Source organism: Sylvia atricapilla, unplaced genomic scaffold (assembly GCF_009819655.1).
Source record: "Sylvia atricapilla isolate bSylAtr1 unplaced genomic scaffold, bSylAtr1.pri scaffold_85_arrow_ctg1, whole genome shotgun sequence".
In the NCBI taxonomy this organism is placed as follows: domain Eukaryota; kingdom Metazoa; phylum Chordata; class Aves; order Passeriformes; family Sylviidae; genus Sylvia; species Sylvia atricapilla.
This window is the reverse complement of record NW_027077166.1, coordinates 64,959-92,407: the sequence shown is the minus strand read 5'-3', so window position 1 is coordinate 92,407 and position 27,449 is coordinate 64,959. Positions and strand designations below refer to the sequence as shown.

The 27,449-nt window shown below is 56.5% G+C and overlaps 1 protein-coding gene across 3 annotated transcripts; it reads right to left on the bottom strand.

Annotated features, from left to right (window-relative positions):
• Nucleotides 1-9,100: 9,100 nt before the first annotated feature.
• KAT7 (lysine acetyltransferase 7) lies at nucleotides 9,101-26,639 on the bottom strand. 3 transcript variants are annotated; one of them, XM_066340441.1, is made up of 15 exons: nucleotides 26,374-26,636; nucleotides 24,919-25,066; nucleotides 22,516-22,692; nucleotides 21,149-21,388; nucleotides 20,551-20,633; nucleotides 19,740-19,829; nucleotides 19,197-19,295; nucleotides 18,917-19,027; nucleotides 15,909-16,100; nucleotides 14,457-14,546; nucleotides 13,182-13,322; nucleotides 11,587-11,680; nucleotides 11,323-11,469; nucleotides 10,522-10,628; nucleotides 9,101-9,758 (listed from the first exon to the last, which is right to left on the bottom strand). In XM_066340441.1, exons 1-15 carry the CDS (start codon nucleotides 26,626-26,628, stop codon nucleotides 9,657-9,659), a joined length of 2,076 nt encoding a protein of 691 aa, XP_066196538.1. In that variant the 5' UTR covers nucleotides 26,629-26,636; the 3' UTR covers nucleotides 9,101-9,656. The 3 variants fall into 3 exon arrangements, with proteins under 3 accessions (XP_066196538.1, XP_066196539.1, XP_066196540.1); XM_066340442.1 differs by lacking the exon at nucleotides 19,197-19,295 and having other exon boundaries at nucleotides 26,374-26,638; XM_066340443.1 differs by lacking the exons at nucleotides 18,917-19,027; nucleotides 19,197-19,295 and having other exon boundaries at nucleotides 26,374-26,639.
• Between the last annotated feature and the right edge of the window lie 810 nt (nucleotides 26,640-27,449).

The window sequence follows — 27,449 nt, the reverse complement described above, 5'->3', positions numbered from 1 at the left end:
CCCTTACCGGGGAGGAAAGGACCTTTTCCAAACTTTATCCCAAATTCCTGCTCCTCCAGCCCCTCACCAGGGAGGAAAGGGTCTTTTCCAAACATTATCCCAAATTCCTGCCCCTCAGCCCCTCACCAGGGAGGAAAGGATCTTTCCCAAACCTCAGCCCCAAATTCCTGCTCCTCCAGCCTCTCACCGGGGAGGAAAGGACCTTTTCCAAACTTTACCCCAAATTCCTGCTCCCCAGGCCCTGTCTTGCTCCTCCAGCCCCTTATCAGAGAGAAAAGGATTTTCTCCGAACCTCAGCCCCAAATTCCTGCCCCTCAGCCCCTCACCAGGAAGAAAAGGATTTTCTCCAAACCCCATCCCAAATTCCTGCTCCTCCAGCCTCTCACCAGAGAGAAAAGGATCTTTTCCAGTCTTTATCCCAAATTCCTGCTCCTCCAGCCCCTCACTGGGGAGGAAAGGGTCTTTTCCAAACTTTATCCCAAATTCCTCCTCTCCAGCCCCTTACCGGGGAGGAAAGGATCTTTTCCAAACTTTATCCCAAATTCCTGCCCCTCAGCCCCTCACCGGGGAGGAAACGACCTTTCCCAGACCCCATCCCCAGTTCCTGCTCTCCAGCCCGATCCCAGGGCGTGTTCCCTGCCCGGGGCCGGTTTTGGGCAGGTTTCCTGCCCTTCACCCCGGGCTCAGGAGGAGTTCAAAGCCCTCCTTTGTTCGGGGGACCCGGGGTCTGAGGGAAAGGAGCGTTCCCTGGGCCTGGAATGCTGCCCCGGGCCTCAGTTTCCCCTCTGGAAGGAGGATCCGGCCTGGAACATTCCCAGAGCTTTCTTTGGGTCCATTCCCTGCTTTGAACAGTCGGTGATTTTTGGGGGCCGGGTTCGGGATGTGCCCAGAGCTCCTCCTTTGGGGCAAATCCTGGAATTCCCAGCGCAGAGATTTATTCCTGTCCCAAGATCTCCCCGACCCGAACATCCCCGGGGATCCTGGAGGAGATTCTCCCGATTTCCTGAAGGGAACATCCCAGAGGAATGGTTTGACACCAGCAATCCCAAAAAACCCGCTCTGAGGAGATCCTGGAGCATCCCAAAGTCCAGGATTGTCCCGGCCGGGGCCTCTGCTCCAGGGGAGATCCGGGCAGACAATTCCCGTCCTTTCCCTGCTCGGCCATTCCATGAAATCCCTCGGGACAAAGTCCCCGTGGGAGTTTTCCTGGCGGTTCCCAGGATTCCCCACCGGGAACGGAGACACGGAACCCGATCCAGGAATTCTGGGAGTCCCTGAGGGATCCCTGGGGAAAATCCCCCTGAGCCTGGATGTGATCCCAGAGAGGAGCCCGGGCACCTCTCCCAGCCCGGGATTTATTGGGATTTATTGGGATTTATTGGGATTTATTGGGATTTATCTCCCCCCTCTGAGGTCAGGAACTTTTCCAAGGGGTGATTCCAGGAGCCTCCTGCTGCTGCGGGAAAAGCCGGAGGGATTTTTTCCTGCTCCCAGCGAGGAAAATCCCTCCTGGAATTTCCTCCCCTGCAGCTCCCGGGGAGCAGCGGGCTCCGGCCGGTGGGAATTGCGCCGGGAAAAGACCCAAAAATCCGCTCCCAAACCCCTCGGAGAGGCCGCGCATCCCCCGGGAGCGGAGCAGGGAAGGAATCCCGAAGCTCTGGGAAGGGTTAATCCCATCCGGGGGAGTCTTTTCCAAAGCCGAGCTCATCCCGGTGCCGACCGCAGCCTCCAAATCCTGCCGGGGAAAAAAAAAATCTAAAAAAAAAAAAATCAAAAGTCTCCTGGCGCTGCAAAGTCAGACTTGTTCCCGAGGAGCGGCTCCGGTGTCACCTGTCAGGGCCGGGGACGCCTCCGGGGATGCGGCATCGAGTTACGGGACAGGAACCGCCGCTGGAATTGGCCGCGGCTCCCGGCCCGCCGCATTCCAGCTCCAAAAAAAAAAAAAAAAAAAAAAAAAAAAAAAATTAAAAAAAAAATTAAAACTGAAAGAAAAAAAAAAAAGAAGGCGCCGGGCTTTGATGTCCCGCTCCGTCTGCACCGCACGGAGCCGGAGCTGACAGTTCCCTGCCGCAGCCTCCTCGCAGCGCCGGCAATCCAAGGCCGGGAGGGGCGGCGTGAAAGCGGAGCCGGGAGCTGCCGGCCACCGGAGGCCCCGGGAGCGCGGCCCGGCTGCGGGACGGGAGCGGGAAGGAGCCCGAGCCTTTGGAGGGCGGCCGGAGCGGCTCGGCAGTGCCCTGGGAACGGCCTCGGAGCAGCCCCGGGCCGGAGCCGCCGAGGGAATCGGGCTCCGGGCAGGAATCTCCCGGCAGCTGGAGCCAAAAAGGGGCAGCTCCGGGTCGGGGCTGTGCCCCCGGGGGCTGCTCCCCGCGCAGGGATGCTCCAGATGTTGGGAACAGCTGGAGAGCCGCGCTGGGATCTCCCGGCTCCTTCCCGCAGCGCCCTCGGTGCTTTGTGGCCGAGCTCCGGCCGGGATCATCCTTCCCTTTGCAGCGCCCCGTTCCCGGCTCCGACCCGCTCGCAATTCCCGGTTCCTGCGGCTGAGGAGGCGGAAAATCCGATTCCGACGGCTCGGAGCTTCCCCCGGCCGCGGGGGGAGGACGGGCGCCGGCTTTTGGGGTGCGCTGGGCGCGATCCAAGCGCCGCTGTGCCGAGCCTGCTGCTGCCTGCCCACGGCAGCGGGCACCGGGAGCGCAGCCAGCCCCGGATTCCTTGGAATTGTGCCGCGGGATCCTGGGTGGCGGAGCCCCCGAGCCGCCCCGAGGGGCAGGACGGGCTCGGGAGGTGCCGCCGCTGCTCCTCCTCCTCCTCGCCTCAAATCCCGGGTTTGGGACCAGCGGCTCCGGCTGTGCACAGCCCCGCGCTGTCACCCTTCCTGGGGGATGTCGAGGTCCCGGCGGCTCCCGGAGCCCTGCGGATTCTCTGTCCCTCTGTCCCTGTCCCCATCCCTGTCCCTCTGACCACGCCCCTGTCCCCTTGTCCTTGCCCCATGTCCCTGTCTCCCTACGTCCCTGTCCTCCTGTCCCCATGCCCCCGTGTCCCTGTCCCCCTGTCGCTGCCCCATGTCCATGTCCCTGTCCCCCTGCCCCTGTCTCTCTGTCCATGTCCCTGTCTCCCCATGTCCCTCTGTCTCTGTCCCCCTATCCCTGTCGCCGTCCCCCTATCCCTGTCCCTCTGTCCCTGTCTCCCCATGTCCCCGTCCCTCTGTCCCCATCCCTGTCCCTCTGACCATGCCCCTGTCCCTATCCCTGTCCCCCGTCCCCGTTCCTGTCCCCATGTCCATGTCTCTGTCTCCCTGTCTCTCTGTCCTGTCCTGTCCCCATCCCTGTCCCTCTGACCATGTCCCTGTCCCCATGTCCCTGTCCCTGTCCCGGTGTCCCGGCAGCCCATCCCGCCGGGAATTGCGGCTGTCCCCGGAGCCGGGATGAGCAGTGGAGGATAAAATCTTTTCCTGCGCCGGGGCCGTAACTGGAACCGGCTGCGCGGGAATTCTGCTCCAGAGGCAGCGGGGGGTGGGCCGGCCCCGGCTGGGAACTGGGAGTGCTGGGAGCACTGGGATGTACTAGGACCTCTGGGAGCACTGGGATGTACTGGGAGCGCACTGGCGGCACTGGGAGCACTGGGAATGCCGTAGGAGGGTGCTGGGAGCACTGGGAGGGCACTAGGAGGGCACTAGGAGGACACTGGGATGCACTGGGATGGCACTGGGATGGCACTGGGAGCACTGGGATGGAACCGGGAGCACTGAGATGGCACAGGGATGCACAGGGATACACTGGGAGCACGAGGATGCACTGGGATGCACTGGCAGGGCACTGGGATGCACTGGGATGCACTGGGAGGGCACTAGGAGGACACTGGGAGCACTGGGATGGCAGTGGCAGGACACTGGGAGCACTGGGAGCACTGGGATGCACTGGGATGCACTGGGAGCACTGGGATGGCAGTGGCAGGACACTGGGAGCACTGGGAGCGGCCGGGGCTGACCGCCAGCCCTCCCAGCGGCTCCGGCTCCTCCCGGCCCTTTGGGAGCCGGGATTTGGCCCTTCCCGAGGCCGGCACCTTCCCCGGCTCATCCTGCGGGGGCTGCGGGGAGGGAGAGGAAGGGAAACCCAAAAATATCCCCGAAACGTCTGTAATTACAGAGGGCAGCGGCAGCTCCGGGCTCTGCTCCCGAGGAACGGGGCGGGGAGAGATTCCGGGAAAGATCCTCCGTGTCCTGAGCCCAAAATCCCTGCGGGGGACCCCGGGGTGCAGGGAAAAGGGGGAGCCCTGTGACAGCCAAAACCTCCTGGGCTGGCCTGGGGTGTCCCCGACCTGTCCTGGAGTGTCCTGGAGTGTCCCCAACCTGTCCTGGGGTGGCCTGGAGTGTCCTGGAGTGTCCTGGAGTGTCCCCAACCTGGCCTGGAGTGTCCTGGAGTGACCTGGGGTGTCCCTGACCTGTCCTGGAGTGTCCTGGGGTGTCCTGGGGTGTCCTGGAGTGTCCCCAACCTGTCCTGGGGTGGCCTGGGGTGTCCCAGCCTGGCCTGGCCTGTCCTGGATGTGCATTTTTGGTGGAAAAAGCTCATCCTAAGGCTCCTCTTTTTTCCTGCGAATTCCCATTCCTTTCCTCTCCCACTGGGAAGGAGGCCAGGAGCCACCATTCCCGTTATCACTTTGGGATGAGGATTCCATCCATCAGTGGATCCATCCCTCTGTGGGCCTCAGAGGTTTCAGCCTGCTGCCACCTGCACTTCTCCTTTTCCTCAAGGGAAAACTTCTCCAGAGAGTTTTTCCTCAAAACCATCTGCGGAAACAACTATTCTTTTCGAAAAGATTTTTTTTTTTTTTTTTTGTCCAGCTGCTGTTTTTGGCGTTTCTCTGGTTTAACCCATGGGCTCAGAGAGGGGTCGTTCCTATTCACCAATCGTGTTAAATCTCTGTGGAAATGCCTTATAAAAGTAAGAATAAAAACCTTTTCTCTGTGCTCTTTGCCTTCTGAGATATTTGGAGTCTTTCGTGTTTTGCAGTGACATCTATCCCTGGATCCTCCATCTCTGGATTCTCCATCCCTGGATCCTCCATCCCTGGATCCAACCCTCCACATATCCTCCATCCATCCATCCATCCATGGATTCATCCATCCAATCCCCCCCGGATCCATCCCTCCCTGGATCCTCCATCCATGGATTCATCCATCCAGTCCCTCCCTGGATCTTCCATCCTGGATCCTCCATCCCTGGATCCATCCAATCCCTGGATCCATCCCTCCATCCCTGGATCCATCCAATCCCTGGATCCATCCCTCCATCCCTGGATCCTCCATCCCTGGATCCATCCCTCCCTAGAACCTCCATCCATGGATTCATCCATCCAGTCCCTCCCTGGATCTTCCATCCCTGGATCCTCCATCCCTCCATCCCTGGATCCATCCAATCCCTGGATCCATCCAATCCCTGGATCCATCCAATCCCTGGGTGACTCACAGGGAGCAGCAGCAGCTCCCGGTGAATCACCGGGAAAACTTCCTGCTCCACGGGATCCGTGGGTGGGGTTCCCCCGGGGGACCCCAGTGCTCCCCCAGTGCCCACCCAGTGCCCACCCAGTGCCCACCCAGTGCCATCCCAGTGCCATCCCAGTGCCCACCCGGTGCCCTCCCAGTGCCCACCCAGTGCCCTCCCAGTGCCCTCCCAGTGCCCACCCAGTGCCCTCCCAGTGCTCCCCCAGTGCCCTCCCAGTGCCCACCCAGTGCTCACCCAGTGCCCACCCAGTGCCCACCCAGTGCCCTCCCAGTGCCCACCCAGTGCCCTCCCAGTGCCCACCCAGTGCCCACCCAGTGCCCTCCCTGTGCTCACCCAGTGCTCACCCAGTGCCCTCCCAGTGCCCTCCCAGTGCCCACCCAGTGCCCACCCAGTGCTCACCCAGTGCCCTCCCAGTGCCCTCCCAGTGCCCACCCAGTGCCCACCCAGTGCCCTCCCTGTGCTCACCCAGTGCTCTCCCAGTGCCCACCCAGTGCCCTCCCAGTGCCCACCCAGTGCTCTCCCAGTGCCCTCCCAGTGCCATCCCAGTGCCCTCCCAGTGCCATCCCAGTGCCCTCCCAGTGCCCACCCAGTGCCCTCCCAGTGCTCTCCCAGTGCCCTCCCAGTGCCCTCCCAGTGCCCACCCAGTGCCCACCCAGTGCCCACCCAGTGCCCACCCAGTGCCCTCCCAGTGCTCTCCCAGTGCCCTCCCAGTGCCCACCCAGTGCCCACCCACTGCCCACCCACTGCCCTCCCAGTGCCCACCCAGTGCCCTCCCAGTGCCATCCCAGTGCCATCCCAGTGCTCACCCAGTGCCCACCCAGTGCCCTCCCAGTGCCCACCCAGTGCCCTCCCAGTGCCCTCCCAGTGCCATCCCAGTGCCCACCCAGTGCCCACCCAGTGCCCACCCAGTGCCCTCCCAGTGCCCACCCAGTGCTCTCCCAGTGCCCTCCCAGTGCTCTCCCAGTGCCCTCCCAGTGCCATCCCAGTGCCATCCCAGTGCTCTCCCAGTGCCATCCCAGTGCCATCCCAGTGCTCTCCCAGTGCCCACCCAGTGCCCACCCAGTGCCCACCCAGTGCCCTCCCAGTGCCCTCCCAGTGCCCTCCCAGTGCCATCCCAGTGCCATCCCAGTGCTCTCCCAGTGCTCACCCAGTGCTCTCCCAGTGCCCGGACACTTCTGGGGGCTCTGTGCAGGGAAAACCTTCCCTGGATGATCCCGGCACCGTGGGATGGTGTTTGGGATCCCAGTTTGGGATCTTTTGGGAACCTCCTCACCGGCAGAGGAGACACAAAAATAGGGGGAAAAAGGGAAAAATAGGGGAGGAAAAAGGGGAAAAAAGGGGGGGAAAAAGGGAAAAAAAGGGGGAAAAAAGGGGGAAAAAAGGGGGAAAAAAGGGGGAAAAAGGGGAGAAAAAGGGAAATAAAGGGAAAAAAAGGGAAAAAAAAAAGGGAAAAAAAGGGAAAAAAGAGTCCCTGAGCTGAGCTAAACTCCAGCTATGGGTGCGTTATCCACACAATTCCCAGCCCATCCCGATCTCATTCCCATCCCATTCCCATGCCCATTCCCATTCCCAGCCCCGGGAGCAGCCGAGGAGGAATCCCCTGGAAGCAGGAGCAGGGGCAGGATCAGGAGCAGGGGCAGGAGCAGGAGCAGGAGCAGGGTGGGAAGGTCGGGGCTCCCCCAGGGAAGGGGAACCAGGAGCACACAGCCCATGGAATGTTCTGGACCTGCCGGGATTCACCGGGATCATCCCGGGACAGGGGAGAGGGCCCGGAGCTGCTCCCAGCCCAGCCCAGGCTGGGATCTCCCGGTGATCCTCCGGTGATCCTCCACATCTGGGAACGGCTCAAACACCCCAGAGCAGCCCAGGAATTTCCCCTCTCCCCCAAATCCCTCTTTTTGTGCCCAGAAACCCGGGATAAATTCCCAGGCCCAGCCCCGAGCTGCCGGGAGTTCTTTGCCCGGGGAAGCAGCACCCTCTGCTGCCCTTCCCGGAGATCCGGGCCCTGGAAAACCTCGGGAAGGAATTCTTAACTTTTTCCCCTCTCTGACATTTCCACGGGGGAGTTCGGCTCGTGAGGAATTCGCTGGAATTGCCCCAAATCCCCCCTTTTATTTATTTTTTTCTGGGATCCAGCTCCAGGCTCAGGCTCCAGAGGCAGGAGAAAGTCCCAATTCCCTGCTCAGGTCAGGAAAAGGGAATCCCAGGAGTGTCCAAACTGGGAGAACTGGGAAGAGCAGGAGGCGATGAGGGGCTGGAATGGGTTTTGGAGAGGAAATGTGGAAATTCCATCCCCGGAGGGGTCCAAGGACGGGGTTTGGGACACCCTGGGGTAGGAATCCTGCCCAGGGCAGGGGCTGGGAATGGCTGGGATTTAACCTCCATCCCAAAGGCAGGGACATTCCAGCTCCCGGGACGGTGATGAGGGGCTGGAATGGGTTTTGGAGAGGAAATGTGGAAGTTCCATCCCCGGAGGGGTCCGAGGATGGGTTTGGGATACCCTGGGGTAGGAATCCTGCCCAGGGCAGGGGCTGGGATCTGACCTCCCTCCATCCCAAGGGACATTCCAGCCCCGGGACACTGCAGGGAGGTGTCAGGTCACTTTGGCAGCTCCCGGGGGCCGAGGACAAGCCACAGGAGCCGCCGGGAGCTGTGGTTTCCTGGGGATGTTTTCTTTTCCTTCTCCTGCCTCCCGCTTTGTGGGTTTTTTGGGTGTTTTTTTTTTATTTCTTTCCTGCACCTCTGGTGGTTTTGGGGCGGCGTGGGCCGGGCTGGGGAGGGCAGGAAAGGCTGAGATAATTACAGGGAAAGAGCCCAGAAATAGGATCTGCTCTCCCTCGGCCCGGCAGCGGCACGGAGAGGCTGTTCCAGCTCTTTCCATGGGATTGGGACAGCGAGGGGGGCCAGGGACTGTCCCCACCGATGGAGGATCACAGCAGCAGCAGCTCAAGTCACTGCATGGACTGAACCCCCTGCTGCTTTTCCTGTTCCCTTTGGGAACATCAGCCCCTGTTCCTTAGTTCCCTTTGGGATCATCAGCCCCGGCTCCTTTTGGGAATTTCAGCCCCTGTTCCTTTGTTCCCTTTGGGAATTTCAGCCCATTTCCTTTGGGAATTTCAGCCCCTGTTCCTTTGTTCCTTTTGGGGACATCAGCCCCGGCTCCTTTTGGGAATTTCAGCCCGTTTCCTTTGGGAATTTCAGCCCCTGTTCCTTTGTTCCCTTCGGGAATTTCAGCCCCTGCTCCCTTTGGGAATTTCCCCTGCTGCCTTTGGGAACTTCAGCCCCTGTCCCTTTGTTCCCTTTGGGAACATCAGCCCCTGCTCCCTTTGGGAATTTCAGCCTCTTCTCCCTTTGGGAATTTCCTGTTCCCTTCGGGAATTTCAGCCCCTGTTCCTTTATTCCTTTTGGGAATTTCAGCCCCCATTCCCTTCAGGAATTTCAGCCCCTGTGGAGTCCCTGTGGCTCTTTGGAAAAGGCCAAACTCTGGATTCCTTCAGCCTTTGGAGGGGTGAAAAAAAACCCCAAAAATCTCCAATACCGAGGGACCTGCAATTCCAGGAACGGTGTTCTGAAGGAATAAAAAACCAAACCCCACACACCTCCAGGGGAATACATCAGCAGGTGGTTTATGTACAGGGAACTCAGCAATTCCACGAGATACACACCGGGAAAAAAAAAAAAAAACGGGGACTCCAATCCAGAGGTGCTTCCAGCTGTGGGGGGACTCCCCGGGGTGCAGGAGGTGCAGCTCTGGCTGCACAACAACAGGAACCAGGTGAGGATCTGCTGGATGCCAGGGAAAGCCGCTGGCACGGAGGGGAGATGATCCCACTAAAGCTAGTTCAGACAGGGAAGGGCACAGGAGCCGTGGAAGCCGCCCTCGGAGAAGCTTTTCCAGCCTCGTCCAGGAGCCAGGACACTCAGGGGAAAGCTGCAGGAGGCACAGAGGGACAGAGAGGGACAGAGAGGGACAGCAGGGACAGGGACACGCCCAGCCAGCAGAGCTCCTCGGCTCCCTGGAGCTCCCAGACAATTCCAGTCCTGGCGGCCTCACTGAGGCCGAAAACATCCGAGTTCCTCAGAACTGTGGGGGGACACGGGGCCAGGCCAGGGGGTGACCCGCCCTTGGGGACACGGCTGGGGACACGGGGGGGACACTTAGGTGCCCTTGGGAGGGGTCCACTTGAGGCAGCTGGGGTCCATGGTCTTGTTGCTGTTGGATCTCTTGGCCTCCTTGGCGATCCACTCGTCGATCAGGTCCTGGGGAGGGCACGGGAGGTCAGGGGATCCCGGGGGATCTGGGGGGATCCTGGGGGATCTGGGGGGATCCCGGGGGATCTGGGGGGATCCCGGGGGATCTGGGGGGATCCCGGGGGATCTGGGGGGATCCCGGGGGGATCCCAGGGGATCCAGCCCTGGGCAGCAGCACAGAGGGCAGGGAGGATCAGCCATGGGTGCCTCCAAGGGACAGGGAAAAGGACAGGGAAAAGGAAGGGACAGGGAAAAGGGACGGGGAAAAGGGAACAGGGAAAAGGGAACGGGGAAAAGGGAACGGGGAAAAGAAAGGAAAGGACAGGGAAAGGAAAAGGACAGGGAAAGGAAAAGGACAGGGAAAGGAAAAGGACAGGGAAAGGAAAAGGACAGGGAAAGGAAAAGGACAGGGAAAGGAAAAGGACAGGGAAAGGAAAAGGACAGGGAAAGGAAAAGGACAGGGAAAGGAAAAGGACAGGGAAAGGAAAAGGACAGGGAAAAGGAGGGACAGGGGAAAAGGAGGGACAGGGAAAAGGAGGGACAGGGAAAAGGAGGGACAGGGAAAAGGAAAGGACAGGGAAAAGGAGGGACAGGGAAAAGGAGGGACAGGGAAAAGGAGGGACAGGGAAAAGGAGGGACAGGGAAAAGGACATGGTGTCCTGCAGGGTCTGGGGTGGGAATTCTCAGCTCCAGTTTCAGTGGGGGAGCCACGGGAGCCCTGATGGCAGCGAGGAGGAGGAGGAGGAGGAGGAAGCAGATCCCCCAGACTCACCTGTCTCTTGAGGACCAGGTGTTTGCCCTTCCAGTACTTGAGCATCTGCAGGGCCTGCAGCGTGCTGACGATGTCCACGGGGTTCACGGCGGTCTCCTGGCTGATCTCTGCAACCACAGCCCACTCAGAGCCCACCCAGAGCCCACCCAGAACCCACCCAGAACCCACCCAGAGCCCCTGAGAGACCCCCCAAAGCCACCCAGGGGTCTCCTGGCTGATCTCTGCAACCACAGCCTGGATCAGAGCCCACCCAGAGCCCACCCAGAGCCCCTGAGACACCCCCAAACCCCCCAGGGGTCTCCTGGCTGATCTCTGCAATCACAGCCCACTCAGAGCCCACCCAGAGCCCCTAAAACAGCCCCAAAGCCCCTAAAACAGCCCCAAACCCCCTAAACCAGCCCCAAAGCCCCTAAACCAGCCCCAAAGCCCCTAAAACAGCCCCAAAGCCCCTAAAACAGCCCCAAAGCTCCCCCAGGGGTCTCCTGGCTGATCTCTGTAACCACAGCCTGGATCAGAGCCCACTCAGAGCCCACCCAGAGCCCCTGAGAGACCCCCAAACCCCCCAGCGGTGTCCTGGCTGATCTCTGCAACCACAGCCCACTCAGAGCCCCTAAAACAGCCCCAAAACCCCTAAAACAGCCCCAAAGCTCCCCCAGGGATCTCCTGGCTGACCCACAGGGGTCTCCTGGCTGATCTCTGCAATCACAGCCTGGATCAGAGCCCCTAAACCAGCCCCCAAACCCCCCAAACCAGCCCCAAGCCCCCCGTGACCCCCTGTCTGAGCCCAAACTCCCCCCTCACCTTTGATGGAGATCTCCTTGCCCTGGAAGTTGTGCAGGTATCTCAGCAGAACCTCCTTCCAGTAGCTCCTGTAGCTGATGAGCCCCAGGTCCGAAAGGGGACGTTCCGGGGACCCCACTTTCTCCTCTACTTTAGACAGCAAATAACCTACAAAAAGATTTAAAAAAACCCTTTAAAACTTGATTTGCACTGCTCAGGGACGAGGAGGAAAGGTGCAGCAGCCAGGGGAAGTTTCCTGGGGGGATTTTCCCTGCCCACACTCACTGAAGTCGATGAGCATTTTGCCGTAGCCCTGTCTCATGTACTGGGGCATGGTCAGGATGCAGGAGACGTTGTAGTTCAGGAAGGAATTCTTCTCCTGGAATAAAGAGCAGAGGGGGGGAAAAAGGGGCAGAATTCAGGATTTTTATTCATTTAGTTGTTTTATTAAAAAAAAAAAAAAAATCGCGGTGAATGTTGCTACGGTGATTTTATCCCCAATATTTATTTGAATGTATTTGTTTCAATGCATTTATTTCAATATATTTGTTTCAATGCATTTGTTTCATATATCCCTAAAAATATGGTGTTTTTTTTTAAATAACCCAAATACTTTAATGTATCCCAAATATTTATTTTAATGTATTTATTTTAATGCATTTGTTTCAGTGCATTAGTTTCAATGCATTTGTTTCATATATCCCTAAAAATATGGGGTTTTTTTTTAAATAACTCAAATACTTTAACGTATCCCCAATATTTATTTTAATGTATTTATTTGAATGCATTTGTTTCAGTACATTTGTTTCATATATCCCTAAAAATATGGGGTTTTTAAAATAACCCAAATACTTTAATGTATCCCCAATATTTATTTTAATGGATTTTAATGTATACTTTTAATGTAGCCTCAAATTATGGATTTTTAAAAAATAACCCAAATATTTCAATGTATCCCAAATATTTATTTCAATGGATTTTAATGTATTTATTTTAATGCAGTTTATTGTGTTTATTTTAATGCATTTATTTTAATGGATTTTAATGCACTTATTTTAATGGATTTTAATGCATTTATTTTAATTAATTTTTTTTTTCACATCCCTCCCCAATTTCTTTCTCCCTAACGAAGACACCACTCTGCTTCCTGGCAACAATTCCATGGAGCTGCTTTTTTGTACTTTTATGTATTATTTTGTATTTTAATGTATCATTTTGTATTTTAATGTATTTTTTTATTTCAATGTATTATTTTGTATTTTAATGGGTTTTTTAATGTAGTTTTTTTGTATTTTAATGTATTTTTTTGTACTGTAATGTATTTTTTTGTATTTTCAAGTATTTTTTATATTTTAATGTATTTTTTGGTATTTTAATGTATTATTTTGTATTTTAATGTATTTTTTGTATTTTCATGTATTTTTTCATATTTTAATTGTATTTTTTTATATTTTAATTGTATTTTTTGTACTTTAATGTATTTTTTGTATTTTCAAGTATTTTTTGTATTTTAATGTATTTTAATGTATTATTTTGTACTTTAATGTATTATTTTGTACTTTAATGTATTATTTTGTACTTTAATGTATTATTTTGTATTTTCATGTATTATTTTGTATTTTCATGTATTATTTTGTATTTTCCTGTATTTTTTTGTACTTCAATGTACTTTTCTCCACACCCCTTCCCCAATTTCCTTCCTCTTTGGAGCCGCTTTGGGGATTTTTTTGGGGGGTTTTTTTTGTTTGGTTGGGTTTTTTTGGATTTTTTTTTTTTTATTATTATTATTATTATTTTTGCTGCAGCAAATGCTGAGAGTGCAGAAGGTCTGCCCACGGGTAAATGCCATTTCAGTGAGGTGCTGAGGGTTTCCCACTGACCTTGGAGAAATACCCGATGAGGTGGCAGCCAGTGTTGTCAGCCTCTGTCATCACGTAGAAGAGGAAAGGCTCCACGTCGTAATAAAGGGTTTTGTGGTCCAGGAAAAGCTTTGCCAGCAGACACAGGTTCTGGCAGTAGATCTGAGCAGAAAAATTTAAAATTAAAAAAAAAAAAAATTTAAAAAATTAAAGAGGTGGAGGTGTTGATTTCAATGCCCAAAGGTGGGGAAAAGCACCTGGGAAAGGATTAAAAAATAATAAAATTATAGAATTGAATATTTCTATTTTTATTGAATGATATAAAATATAATTATATAAAATATAATTATATAAATTATTAAATAAAGTTAAGATAAAATATAATTATATAAAAAAGTTAAAATAAAATATAATTACATAAAATATAATTATATAAAAATATAATTATATGAATTATTAAAGTTAAAATAATAAATAGCAATATTATTATTAAATAAAATTATGATTACATAAAATATAATTCACTAAAAAGAAAATAAATTCTATAAAATATAATTTTTTTTTTTATTTAATAAAAAATAAAATTGACTCCTCTGAGGAATGATGGGGGATCCAGAAGGATTCCAGGGGGATGGAAATGCAGGAGCCTGGATCCTGCCCCTCAGCTCTGCTGTGACACAGAGGGAACAGCCCCAGAATCCTGCAGGAATGTGCTGGGAATCCTGGGCACCGGGAATTTGGGCATCTGAAAACTCCCCAGAAAACTCTGCATTCACCTGAGGCCATAAAAAACCTCCCCAAACTGAAATTTGGGTAGAAGTCTGTGATATCCCAGGGTGTGATATCAGAGTTTGATGGTTTAAAATATAATAATACCTATAAAACAAGATGGAGGATTTAGGACAGAAGTTTAATCCTTCTTTTTCACTTCTCCTTCACGCCTCTGGGTGGGTTTTTTTGGTATTTGGGTAGAAAAAATCCACATTGTGACCACGGGCGGCCGGTTATTGGGTTAAAAGTAACAATAATTTAGCTGTCATCTCACAATTGGATGATTTACGCCTAAAAAACCTTGGGAAGAGTTAAAGACAGAGCCACTCTCACTCTGTGAGCCAGAACTCACAATTGTGACTTCTAAAGGATCAATAAAACATCTGAGTTTATCGAGCGCCGCAGCTCCCGTGTGCCAACCCCGGCTCCAACAGAGGGGAAAAAAGGTCCCAAAGGCCCAGGGATGGCCCAGCTGCAGCACCCCAGTGTCCCCAGGGTCCCCAGTGTCCCCAGGGGCCCCCTCACCTTGTTCTTCTTGCCGTCCACCTCGAAGACAGAGATGGAGCCCTTGCGGTAGATCTCGTCCCCCGGCGGGTGCTTCCACACGCACTTGGCCTGTGGCAGGGACACACCGAGGGGCTGTCACCTGCCCTGGGGACAGGGACACGCAGCCTGGCCTCCCCCAGAGACAGACAGGCTGCCTGACAGCCCCCTGAGGGGGTGAGCCTGGCCGGGCACCCAGCGCCACGGCAGGATTCCCACTGGGAATGGGTCCTGTGGTCCCCCAGCAGGATTCCCACTGGGAATGGGTCCTGTGGTCCCAGAGCAGGATTCCCACTGGGAATGGGTCCCCTGGTCACACTGGGAATAGATCCCATGGTGACAGAGTAGGATTCCCACTGGGAATGGGTCCCCTGGTCACACTGGGAATGGGTCCTGTGGTCCCAGTGGGAATGGGTCTCATGGTCCCACAGCAGGATTCCCACTAGGAATGAGCCTTTCCCTGGTCCCACTGGGAATAGATCCCGTGGTGACAGATAGGATTCCCACTGGGAATGGATCCCCTGGTCACACTGGGAATGGGTCCTGTGGTCCCACAGCAGGATTCCCACTGGGAATGGGTCCTGTGGTCACACTGGGAATGAGTCCTGTGTTCCCAGAGCAGGATTCCCAGTGGGAATGAGCCTTTCCCTGGTGTCAGAACAGAATTCCCAGCAGGAATGAGCCCTGCCTAGTGCTCCAACAGCATTCCCATGGGGACTGACCCAGCCCCAGCCCCATAACAGAATTCCCATGGGGACTGACCCTTCCCCACCCCATAAAACCATTCCCATCAGCACAGACCCTTCCCCAGCCCCAGAACAGAATTCCCATTGGCACTGATCCCTCCCCAGCCCCACGGCAGCATTCCCATTGTGACTGACCCTTCCCAGCCCCACAGGAGCACTCCCCTGACCCTTCCCCAGCCCCATAACAGAATTCCCATCAGCACAGACCCCTCCCCAGCCCCATAACAGCATTCCCCTGGGCCCTGACCCTCCCCAGCCCCACAGGAGCACTCCCTTGACCCTTATCCAGCCCCAGATCAGCATTCCCATCAGCACAGACCCTTCCCCAGCCCCATATCAGCCCTCCCCTGAGCCCTGACCCTCCCCAGCCCCACGGCAGCCCTCCCCTGACCCTTCCCCAGCCCCATAACAGCCCTCCCCTGAGCCCTGACCCCTCCCCAGCCCCAGAACAGCATTCCCCTGAGCCCTGACCCTCCCCAGCCCCACGGCAGCCCTCCCCTGACCCTTCCCCAGCCCCATAACAGCCCTCCCCTGAGCCCTGACCCCTCCCCAGCCCCAGAACAGCATTCCCCCGAGCCCTGACCCTCCCCAGCCCCACAGGAGCACTCCCCTGACCCTTCCCCAGCCCCAGATCAGCATTTCCATCAGTCCTGACCCCTCCCCAGCCCCACGGCAGCCCTCCCCTGACCATGTGCCTGCGCAGGATGGTCTGGCTCTTCATGTACTTGAGGCAGAACTCGCACATGTAGAGGCGGCCGAGGCGCGCGTACTCCTCGGGGTAGGGCGAGTGGTACCACGTGTCCAGCTCATAGCGGCCGAAGGCGATGGTCTTGATCATGTTACTGCCCTCGGTGATCTGCCCCTGCAGCCTCAGCTTCTCCTGCGCGGGGGGAGCACAGCATCAGCCAAAACAGCTGTTTGAAAAGCAGCACAGCATCAGCCAAAACAGCTGTTTGAAAACCAGCACAGCATCAGCCAAAGCGGCTGTTTGAAAACCAGCACAGCATCAGCCAAAGCGGCTGTTTGAAAACCAGCACAGCATCAGCCAAAGCAGCTGTTTGAAAACCGGCTGCTTTGTCTCAAAAACAGCCGTTTGAAAATCAGCTATTTGAAAAGCAGCTGTTTGAAAAGCAGCCGTCTAAAACCCAGCCATTTAAAAAGCAGCCGTTTGCAAAAGCAGCCGTTTAAAAAGCAGCTATTTAAAAAGCAGCCGTCTAAAAATCAGCTATTTGAAAAGCAGCCGTTTGAAAAGCAGCGTTTAAAAACCAGCCTTTTGAAAAGCAGTCGTCTAAAACCCAGCCATTTAAAAAGCAGCCGTTTGCAAAAGCAGCCGTTTGAAGAACAGCCGTTTAAAAAGCAGCTATTTAAAAAGCAGCCGTCTAAAAACCAGCCGTTTGAAAAGCAGCCGTGTGAAAAGCAGCCGTCTCAAAATCATCCAGTTCGATATCGGCCAAAATATCCAAAATATCGAATTCAGCGATGTGTTTGGGCAGGCCATAACAGGCTCCAGCCTGCTGGATTGTGAGAGGGGAAAAAAAAACCCAAAGAGAGGCGGTTTGTTGGTTTGATTTTTCAGCCTCCTGGTTGTGAGTTTCCTTAGGCTTGGACCAAAAACAAACGCTGGTGTTTTGTGACTGCGTTTGTTCTAAAGGGAAGGACAAATGGGTGGAGTGCTGGGGTCTGAGGGGTCTTCTGATCGCTGCTCAAACTCTATTTAAACCCTGAAAAATCTAAAAATCAAGTTTTTTCTTTGTCTCACTCTCAGCCTGACGGGTCAGTGTCCTCCTTGGCTGTCCTCTTGCAACAACAGTTTATTTCTCTTGGGTTTATATAATTTTTGGAGTTTGATCAGGGGTTGGGCCGCGAGGGTGACACCTTTCTGACCCCACAGTTTGATCTACGAGTCCATCAGTTGTCCCTCCTCCAGGAGGAACACACAGTTTCCAAAACACTGTTCACTGAAAGCCCCTCTGGAACTTCAGGGCAAGAATGTGAACATCAGGAGGCTGACAAAAAATCAACACAACACAAATCAACACAACAGGTCTGATGTTTCTGGGGCTGAGGGATTTTATCCTGCTGCTTTTTTACCCCAAGGAAAAAAAAAATTATCTCAGGAAAGTTTCTCCTCAAAACAATCTGAGCAAACAACTCTCCTCTCTCAGAACAATCCTTCTCCAGGTGGGGTTTTGGTGTTTCTCTGGTTTAACCCATGGGATCAGAGAGGGGTCACTCCTATTTATCAATCTTGTTCAATCTGTGTGGGAACACCTTATAAAAGGTGTAAGAGTTATCAATAAAAGCCTTTTCTCTGTGCTCTTTGCCTCCTGAAATATTTGAGTCTCTCATTTTTCCTTCGTGTCCCACAGTGACACCAAAGTGTCTTTGGCTGCTCTCATCAGAACCTTCTGGAACTCATCAAAGTTACTAACACACAAACAGCTCTAAAATAAAAAAAATCTGAGAAACAGAATGCCAAGAGTGCCAGAACCAGAGAAAGGAAAGCCAAGGAGAAATGATATTTCCTGTAACCAATCCCATTTCCTGAAAGGTGAATGCCAAATGTGGGGACAAGATAGAGGCACCAGCCAAGCAAACTCATTAACAGTAATTAAAAAAAAATCTCATTAACAGTAGTTTCAAAAAGCATTAAAAAAACCCCAGTAGTTTTAAAATGCATTAAAACAGCTTCATGTAACCAATAAATAGTTTCTCATGAATCTTATCAGTCAGCTGTCCAGGAGTCCTGAGCTCCTGCAGCTGGAGGAGGATGGGGATTTGTTTTCCTGCAGGAAATGTGTTCTGAGCCCTCTAAATTCATTAATTTTGTTAAATCCCTACAGCTCCCTGACCCACAGGGACAGGAGACAAGTGCTGTGAGGAGCAGCTCAGGGAGTTTACTCTGGGGAAAGGGTGGGATCTCTGTGACACGGGCTGTGCCAGGGCAGGTTTAGGCTGCACGCCACGAGGAATTTCTTTTATTTAGGAATTTCTTCCCAGAAAGATGGATTGGGAACTGGAAGGAGCTGCCCAGGGCAGTGTCACCGTCCCTGGACGTGGCATTTGGTGACAAGGTGGTGGTGGCAGGTGATGTCAGAGGGCTTTTCCAGCCCAGGTGGCTCTGTGGCTCCGTGACACAGCCCAAGGCGCTGCCCCAGGAGCCCCGACTGTCCCAGGACAGCATCAAAGCACCTTTGATCCCTGTCTGCGATGGGATGTGGCTTTGGGAAGCTCCTCAGCAGCTCTGGCATCACCAGGCTGTGAACTCAGCCACGGCCAAGGTGGCTTTTGTTGTCACCAGCCCTCAGCAGGGCAGCCAAAAGCTGTCATTGTCCCCTGGCAGCAGCCCTGGAATGTCACCCCACGTTCCTGAGGGCAGAGCTCAGCTCCAGCTGATGAAATCCATCAGGGGGCACCCCGAGGGTCACACACACCTTCCAGGGAGCCCTGAGGGTCCTCCAGAGAGAGTTCTGCTGCCCCCTGCCCCCACAAACCCCAGAGGGGCTGAGCCTGGGAGATAAAACTGCCCAGAGCCCACCTTCACGTGTGTCTGCCACTCCTGCTGCAGCTCCTTCAATGGTCCCAGTGAATTTAAACCCCCAGATAACAGCACAGGGACACCGAGGGGACAGCACAGGACAGCAGGGGGACACTGGGACAGCTGGCACTCATCCCCCAGGCCCACAGTGACCTCACCAGGTCCTCGGAGGCGCGGGCCTGAGCCCTGCGGAACAGCTCCAGGTCGTACTCGCTGGTCAGGTTCTCCAGGAGAGGCTCCCTGGTGTTGCCATAGGTCTGCCTGTGCTCCTGGGAAACCAAAGGACACCAGTTTGGGCTGCTGAGCTCCTGGATCATGCAGCTTTTCCAGCTGGGAAGGGCTGGGAGGGGCTCAGTGCTGACTGGAATTCTGGCAGCAGAGATTCCATCCTTAGGGCGGGGGAAATGAAAGGCTAAAAGATAAAATCCCTGCTTTTACCATGTATTTCTCCTTCTGCTCCTTGCTGAGCCCCGAGTTCCTCTTCTTCCTGAGCTCAGCCACCTTCTCTTTGTACCTCAGCTGCCTCTCTGTGGGGGCCTGGAAGAAACCCCAGGGTGAGAGCTGGAGAGGTTTCCAGCCCCTCCAAACATCCCCCTGCACTGCCCAGCCCAAGGGATCCCCACCCTGGCTGCCAGGATTCCACGGGCTTTGGGCTAATCACAGGGCAGGAATGCAAAGCAGGACATTTCCTTCCCACCACGGGACAGGCTGAGCTCCTCCTGGAATGCTGGGGACAGCTCCCAGTGACTCAGGGACTGGGAAATGTCATTCTGCAGGAATTGCCCGGTGCTGCACGTCCAAACACAGGGAAAGGATGGTGCTGAGAGCACGGCCCTGCTGCTCCAGCCTCGCTGGAGGGACACGGGGGATTCATTCCCCTGCTGGAATGGCAGCTGGGCGGGGACAGGAGTGTCCCAGCAGCTCCTCAGGGTGTGCAGAAGGGAGTTGAGGTGTCCCCTAAACTGAGGTGTCCCCGCTCACCTGGTGCCTGGTGGCGTGCCTGTTGTTGTCATCCTGCCTGTGGGCCAACATCCGCTCCTCAATCTGCTTGTCCCGGCTCTGAGCTCGCACCTGGAGGCCACAATTCCCCTGTCAGGGCTGCAGCCACCTCCTGCCACCTTCTGCCACCTCCTGCCACTCCTCAGCCACCTCCTGGCACCCCTCAGCCACGTCCTGTCACCTCCTGGCACCTCTCAGCCACCTCCTGCCTCCTCCTGCCACCTCCTGCCACTCCTCAGCCACCTCCTGTCACCTCTTGGCACCCCTCAACCACCTCCTGTCACCTCCTGCCACCTCTCAGCCGCCTCCTGCCACCCCTCAGCCGCCTCCTGCCACCCCTCAGCCACCTCCTGTCACCTCTTGTCACCCCTCAGTCACCTCCTGTCACCCCTCAGCCACCTCCTGCCACCTCCTGTCACCTCCCGGCACCCCTCAGCCACCTCCTGCCACTGCCTGTCACCTCCTGTCACCTCCTGCCACCTCCTGGCACTTCTCAGCCACCTCCTGTCATCCCTCAGCCACCTCCTGTCACCTCCTGTCACCCCTCAGCCACCTCCTGTCCCCCCCTTCCCTCCCAGGTGAGTGCTGGAACGCCCAGGTGTGCCACACAACCGTGTCACAGCCACACAACCGTGTCACAGCCACACAAACGTGTCACAGCCACACACACCTGTGAGCTGCTTTCTGCTCACAAAACTCAGCATTTTGCCCTGAAAAAACCCCCAAAGGAGGAGGTGAAAAAAAAAAAAAACCCAAATCAGAAGGTACAAAAAAAAAAAAGGTTTAGGTTCACCTTGCACTCGTCTGCTGAGAGGTTGTGGTAGAGGGGACACCCCGAGATGGAGAAGTGACGCTCGTGCTTCCCGGTCAGGTGTCCTGCAAAGGGTCAGCAACACAACAAACCTTGTGACAAATGATCCCAAAGAGGTGGCAAAAGCCTCCCAGGTGAGCAGATCCCTCACAGGTCACTGATGGGGAGAGGAGGAGGTTTAACAAGGAAGGGAAATCTTTATTTGATGCTAAGCCAAAGCAGCCAGGGATGGGAACGCGATAATTTGGGACTGAAATCCTGTTTCTGGCACAAAAACCCACCAGTTCCCTGCCCACAAACCTTTTCCTCCCCCAGCTGTGCCCACCTGTGTCTGCCTGCTCCCCTGTCACCCCTACACCAGAAATCACCTCCAGGAGCAGCAGAAAAACCCCTCCACGAACCATTATCTTCCTGTTATTAAAATGCAAACGACCATTCCTCCACCAAACCCCGACGGGAGGAAAATCCCTCCACAAACCGATATTTTTCCGTTATTAAAACAAAAACGACCATTCCTCCACCAAACCACGATGGGAGAAAACTGGGAAAAGATCCCGGGGACTGCCGGAGCTATGCTCACCCAGGGAGTTGCAGCCCGGAGTGGGACACTTCATGTTGAAGTTGTAGCTCTCGTGGAAGCGGCGGCGCTTGGGCCGGTGGGACAGGTCACTGCCGGAGTCCTTGAGGGACATGTCCTTGGCCACGCTCTCGTCGTGGGACACGTTGGGGCTGGAGATGTCGATGTCGGACTCGGAGGAGGGCGCGTTGCCCGTGGGAGTGCGGGGAGGGGACTCGTCCTGCTCCGCAGTGGTTTTGGTGTCTGCGGGGCGGAGGGGACAGGGATGAGGGGACAGTGTCCCCAGGCAGCTCAGGGGTGCACTGAAACAAAGCCCTGTGCCTCTGGCTCTAAAAATGCTCCTGTGAAATCCTCGTACCTCTGTCACAAAACACCGCGTACCCCTGTCCCAAAAATCTATGTACCTCTGTCACAAATCTCCTGTACTTCTGTCCCAAAAACCCCCATACCCCTGTCCCAAAACTCAATGTATCTCTGTCCCAAAAATCAATGTACCCCATTCCCAAAACCCCCCATACCCCTGTCCCAAAAATTCCACCTCTGTCCCAAAAACCCCTGTACATCTGTCCCAAAAATCCCCCATACTTCTGTCCCCAAAATCAATGTACCCCTGCCCCAAACCTTCTGTACCCCCGTCCCCAAAATCAATGTACCCCCGTCCCCAAAATCAATGTACCCCCGTCCCCAAACTCCCCGTCCCCCTGTCCCCAAAATCAATGTACCCCTGTCCCCAAACCCCCTGTCCCCCTGTCCCCAAACCCCCCATCCCCCTGTCCCAAACCCCCCGTCCCCCTGTCCCCAAACCCCGTCCCCCTGTCCCAAATCCCCCTGTCCCCAAACCCCCCGTCCCCCTGTCCCAAACCCCCGTCCCCCTGTCCCCAAACCCCCTGTCCCAAACCCCCTGTCCCAAACCCAGTCCCCCTGTCCCCAGCCCCCGTACCCTTGTCCCCAAACCCCCTGTATCCCTGTCCCTAGCCCCCCGTACCCCTGTCCCAAACCCCCCGTATCCCTGTCCCCAAACCCCGTACCCCTGTCCCAAACGCCCTGTCCCCCAACCCCCTGTCCCCCTGTCCCCAAACCCCCCGTCCCCCTGTCCCAAACCCCCCATCCCCCTGTCCCCAAACCCCCCGTCCCCCTGTCTCCAAACCCCGTACCCCTGTCCCAAAGCCTCTGTCCCCCTGTCCCCAGCCCCCGTACCCCTGTCCCCAGCCCCCGTACCCCTGTCCCCAAACCCCCCGTCCCCCTGTCCCAAACCCCGTCCCCCTGTCCCCAAACCCCGTACCCCTGTCCCCAAACCCCGTACCCCTGTCCCCCTGTCCCCAAACCCCCCATCCCCCTGTCCCAAATCCCCCTGTCCCCAGCCCCCGTACCCCTGTCGGAGAAGTCCACGGCGTGCTCGGTCTCGGAGCCCGAGGAGCGGGTCTGCCTCAGGGGGTATTTTTTGGGGGTGACGGGGGCGGGCTGCTGCTGGCTGCGGGTCACCCTCCGCGTGGAGTACACGGGCTCCTCGGGCCCCAGCGCCGGGGCACCGCGCACAGGGCTGGAGTCTGCCACAGGGGACACCGTGTCACACCGCGGGGACACCGTGTGACATCGAGGGGGCATGGGGACAGCTGGGGGGGGACATCGTGTCACACCGCGGGGACACAGTGTGACACCGGGCAGGGCACGGGGACAGCCGGGGGGGACACAGTGTCACACTGGGCAGGGCATGGGGACAGCTGGGGGGGACATGGGGACAGCCACAGGGGGCAGGGGGACAACCTGGGGGGACACCGTGTCACACCGGAGAAGGCATGGGGACAGCCAGGGAGGGCATGGGGACAGGCGGGGGGACACAATGTGACACCAGGCAAGGCACAGGGACAGCCAGGGGGAGCATGGGGACAGCCAGAGGGGGACACAATGTGACACTGGGCACAGCACGGGGACAGCTGGGGGGACACAGTGTGACACAGCGGGGGGCACGGGGACAGCTGGGGGGACACAGTGTCACACCAGGGAGGGCATGGGGACAGCCAGGGGGGACACCATGTCACACCGGGGGGGACACAGTGTGACACCGGGGAGGGCATGGGGACAGCCGGGGGGACACAGTGTGACACAGCGGGGGGACACCATGTCACACCGGAGAGGGCATGGGGATAGCCAATGGGGACATGGGGACAGCCAGGGGGAGCATGGGGACAGCCAGGGGGGACACAATGTGACACCGGGCAGGGCACGGGGACAGCCAATGGGGGCATGGGGACAGCCACGGGGACACCGCAAGAGCCGTGGTGACACCACAGAGATACCCCAGGAACCATGGAGACACTGCAGTTACACTGGGGGGACACCACAGGGACCAGGAGGACATCACAGGGACACTGGAGGGACACCAGGGGGACCCCACAGGAACCACAGGGTCACCACTGGAACCATGGGGACACCAGAGGAACCATGGGGACACTGCAGTTACAGTACAGGGACACCACGGGGACACCACAGGAACCGTGGGGACACCACAGGAACCGCAGGGACACCTCAGGAACCGTGGGGACACCACAGTTACACCACAGAGATACTGCAGAGACACCATGGGGACACCACAGGAACCACAGGGTCACTGCAGTGACACCACAGGGACCATGGGGACACCCAGTGACACCATGGGGTCACCACAGTTACACCACAGCACCCACAGGGACCATGGGGACACCACGGGGACACTGCAGTGACACCACAGCACCCAGAGGGTGGCTCTGACTCTGCCTGATAACAATCTCAGGACACTTGGAGCAATCTGGAGCAGCAGCAGCAGCTTCCTCCAGGTTTAACAAGTTAATGAAGCCATAATTAGCAGCCAGCTCTGGTTCAGAGAAGTGAAGAGCCCTCGGCTCAGATAAGAGCCACCAGGATTTAGATAAGAGCCCATAACCCCTGGGAACAGTGGGATTGACGGCTTCTGCCGTGGGGCTGCTGCTGGCATTCTGAGTGTGGGGCTGGAGGAGCCTTTCCCAGTTTGGGGAGAAGCTTTTCCTTGGTTTAAGGAGGAGTTTTCCCTGGTTTAAAGAGAAGCCTTTCCCAGTTTAAGGAGGAGTTTTTCCCAGTTTAAGGAAGAACTTTTCCCTGGTTAAAGACAAGCCTTTCCCAGTTTAAGGAAGAGCTCTCCCTGGTTTAAGGAGAAGTTTTCTCCGGTGTAAGGAGAAGCCTTTCCCATTTTAAGAAGGAGTTTTTCTCAGTTTAAGGAGCAGTTTTCCCTGGTTTAAAGAGAAACCTTTCCTGGTTTAAGGAGAAACCTTTCCCGGTTTAAGGAGAAACCTTTCCCGGTTTAAGGAGAAGTTTTTCCCAGTTTACAGAAGAGCTTTCCCTGGTTTAAGGAGAAGCCTTTCCCAGTTTAAGGAAGAGCTCTCCCTGGTTTAAGGAGAAGTTTACTCCGGTGTAAGGAAGAGTTTTTCCCAGTTTAAGGAGAAACCTTTCCCGGTTTAAGGAGAAACCTTTCCCGGTTTAAGGAGAAACCTTTCCCGGTTTAAGGAGAAACCTTTCCCGGTTTAAGGAGAAACCTTTCCCGGTTTAAGGAGAAACCTTTCCCGGTTTAAGGAGAAACCTTTCCCGGTTTAAGGAGAAACCTTTCCCAGTTTAAGGAGAAACCTTTCCCAGTTTAAGGAGAAACCTTTCCCGGTTTAAGGAGAAACCTTTCCCGGTTTAAGGAGAAGCCTTTCCCGGTTTAAGGAGAAACCTTTCCCGGTTTAAGGAGAAACCTTTCCCGGTTTCAGGGGCCGATCCCTCACCCTGGGAGCTCTGGCTGAGCCTGGCCGAGGAGCGGGTGACGCGGGCCGATCTCCGGGACGTGCCGTCGCTCTCGGAGCTGTCCGTGTGCTCGGGGTCCGTGGAGAAATCCGAGTCCTCCGTCCCGTCCGAGCTGCTGCCCGCGTTCCTCTGCAACGGCACCCAGCCAAACGGTGTACATTTATTGTTAAAAACCCACAAAAATGGGGTGTTTCATATTCTCCATGCCCTCCCGGGCACTCCAGCTGGGACCGTGACCTCTGTGGTTTGTCCCGAGCCAGGGATTCTTTTTTTTTCCCTTTTTTTTTGTGCCAGTGAAGCATTTCCAAAAAAGAAACCGGGACAGGTGATTCCGAGTGGCCAAAGGGACGTTCCCCACCACGATGTGTCGTTCCCAGAACAAAAACTGGAGGAATTATCGGGAATTAATCCCAGAGTGAGTGGAGCAATCTGGATGTGGGAAAGGGATCTGGCACCGGTCACCAACTGATTTATTTCCTCCTCTCCCTTCCTGTTATCGCGGATATTTAACCCTATTACAGCATTTTACTTCATCTCTCATTATTAAACACGCCACACTTCAACCTACAAGCTTTATTTTTGTTCCCCCCCCTCACTCCAGGTTCGTGATAAATTCCCAGGTGCGGTTTAAGGGTAGCACGGCGAGGGGACAGCGGGGGTGGCACAGGCGCCGGCCGGGGCCGGGGGGCGGCTGCGGGACCCCCGTGCGGGCAGGGCGGTGAGGGGGCGGCGATGGCGGCGGCCGTGAGGGGAGCGGGGGAGGCGCGGCCGCCATGAGGGAGCGCCGGTGGCGGGAGCGCGGCCCCCGCGCCGCTTTGTTTTGCACCCAGCGGAGCCGCGCCGGCCCCAGCCAATCACAGCGCGCGTGGGCGGGACCCGAGGTAAACCCACCAATGGCAGCTCGAGGAGCAAAAAGGCGCGCCCCGCCGAGCGTGATTGACGGCGAAGGCTGGCAAATCAGAGCGAGGCTTGCTCCCACGGCAACGCCAAACGGGGGGGGGGCCGCGGCGCCATGGGGGAAGGGAGGAACGAGGCTCGCGCGGGGAGGTGACCGTTGGGGGCGAGGATGGACAGCAGCGTCAGCCAATAAGCGACCAGGCCGGCGTGGAGACCCGTCCAATAGGCCGCAGGCTTTCCAAGCGCGTGGCCAATCGAAAACGGCAAGGGGCGGGCCCTGCTGCGGGCGCGGGGGAGGGGAAAAGGGAGCCGTTGGGGTGATGAGTGACAGGCCGAGCGGCAAATCAGCGCGGAGCCTTCTTGTGCTCGAGCCAATCAGAGAGCTCGGGGGGTGGGCGTTGGGGGCTCAAGGCCGCTATTTTTCCCCCTGTTTTGGAGCATGGAGAGGGAACGGAGGGGCTGGGGAAGGGTTAAAAGCAGCGGCCCGAGCTCGCCGATCTCCCCGCCGGCCGCTTCCCCCGTTTCCCGGCCGTGCTCACCTTCCTGCGCTGCATCCTGGGCGGGGGCAGCGAGGTTGCCTGGTCCCCGGCGCCCGCGGCCCGCGAAGCGGCGGTGGCCGCCGCGGTGTTGGCGCTGGCGGACTCCGTGGTGACAGCCGTGTCCCCCGGCCTGCGGCACGTCTGCTCCGGCGGCGCCAGCCCCGCTCCCGCCGCCGCCAGCCGCCGTTCCCTGCTCGGTCCCTCACGCTTCCGCCGGGACGCGGCCCACACCCCCGTCACGTGACCGCGCGCCATCTTGGAGCCGGGCAGACGCCGCCGGCAGTGAAGCCGCGCGTCGCCATATTTGATTCGGGCAGCGGGCCCCGGGCGGCGAGCAGCTGTGGCGGGCGCCATCTTTGCTAAGGGCAGGAGGCCGGCGGTGACTGAGGCCGCCGTGTTGAGTGCGGGCAGGGCCGAGCTGAGGCCAAGCAGCCTCCAGAGCTCCCTCGTGGAGTGAAGCCTTGAGAATTCAGCAGCCGTAGCTCCTCCTTGGAGCCTGCGGAAAGCAGTGCCCTGGAGCTGGGATGTGACAGCCAGAAAAGAGCCCGGGAATTGTGAATCGAGTTGGAATTCCCGTAAAGATGATAGGAACTGTGAAGGACAAAGTGCCCTGGAGGTGGCTTGTCCCTCCCTGGCCAAAGTGCTTTCCTGACCCGCTGCTCCCCGGCCCGGCCAAACCGGGGAACCCTCTACAGGTGCTGCTTGAAGCAGCGGGAGCGACTGAACGGGGCCTTAGGAAGGGCAGCACCGGCGCTGTACCGGCTCCGAGCCGGGCCCGGGCCGGCGGAAGAAGCCCTCAAAGCCCCTCTCGGAGTCACCGTTAGTGGGCAGACCCCCTCCTGTGGAACCACCAATCACAGCCCGTCCCCGGGTCCCGCCCCCTCGGCTCAGCCAATCACCGCGCTCCACATCTGGGGGCGCCCCTGGCGGCGCCGCGCCCCGCGAAGGCCCCCGAGGCCGGGCTGTCCCCGGTGCCGCCTGCGCCGCCCCGCGCCCCGCCCGCCCCAGCGCGGCCCAACCGCGGCCGGCTCAGCCCCGGGGAGCGCTCGGGGATCGCGGCTCGGAGCTCCATCCAG

What these genes read in the sequence shown, in the direction of transcription:
- KAT7 (XM_066340441.1), bottom strand. Translation starts at nt 26,628, where the DNA reads ATGGCGCGCGGTCACGTGACGGGGGTGTGGGCCGCGTCCCGGCGGAAG. An exon ending in TCTCAGCAGACGAGTGCAAG is followed by an intron (nt 19,830 to 20,550) that starts GTGAACCTAAAC and finishes TGTGGCCTCCAG; the next exon opens with GTGCGAGCTCAGAGCCGGGA. An exon ending in CAAAATGCTCATCGACTTCA is followed by an intron (nt 11,470 to 11,586) that starts GTGAGTGTGGGC and finishes ATCTTTTTGTAG; the next exon opens with GTTATTTGCTGTCTAAAGTA.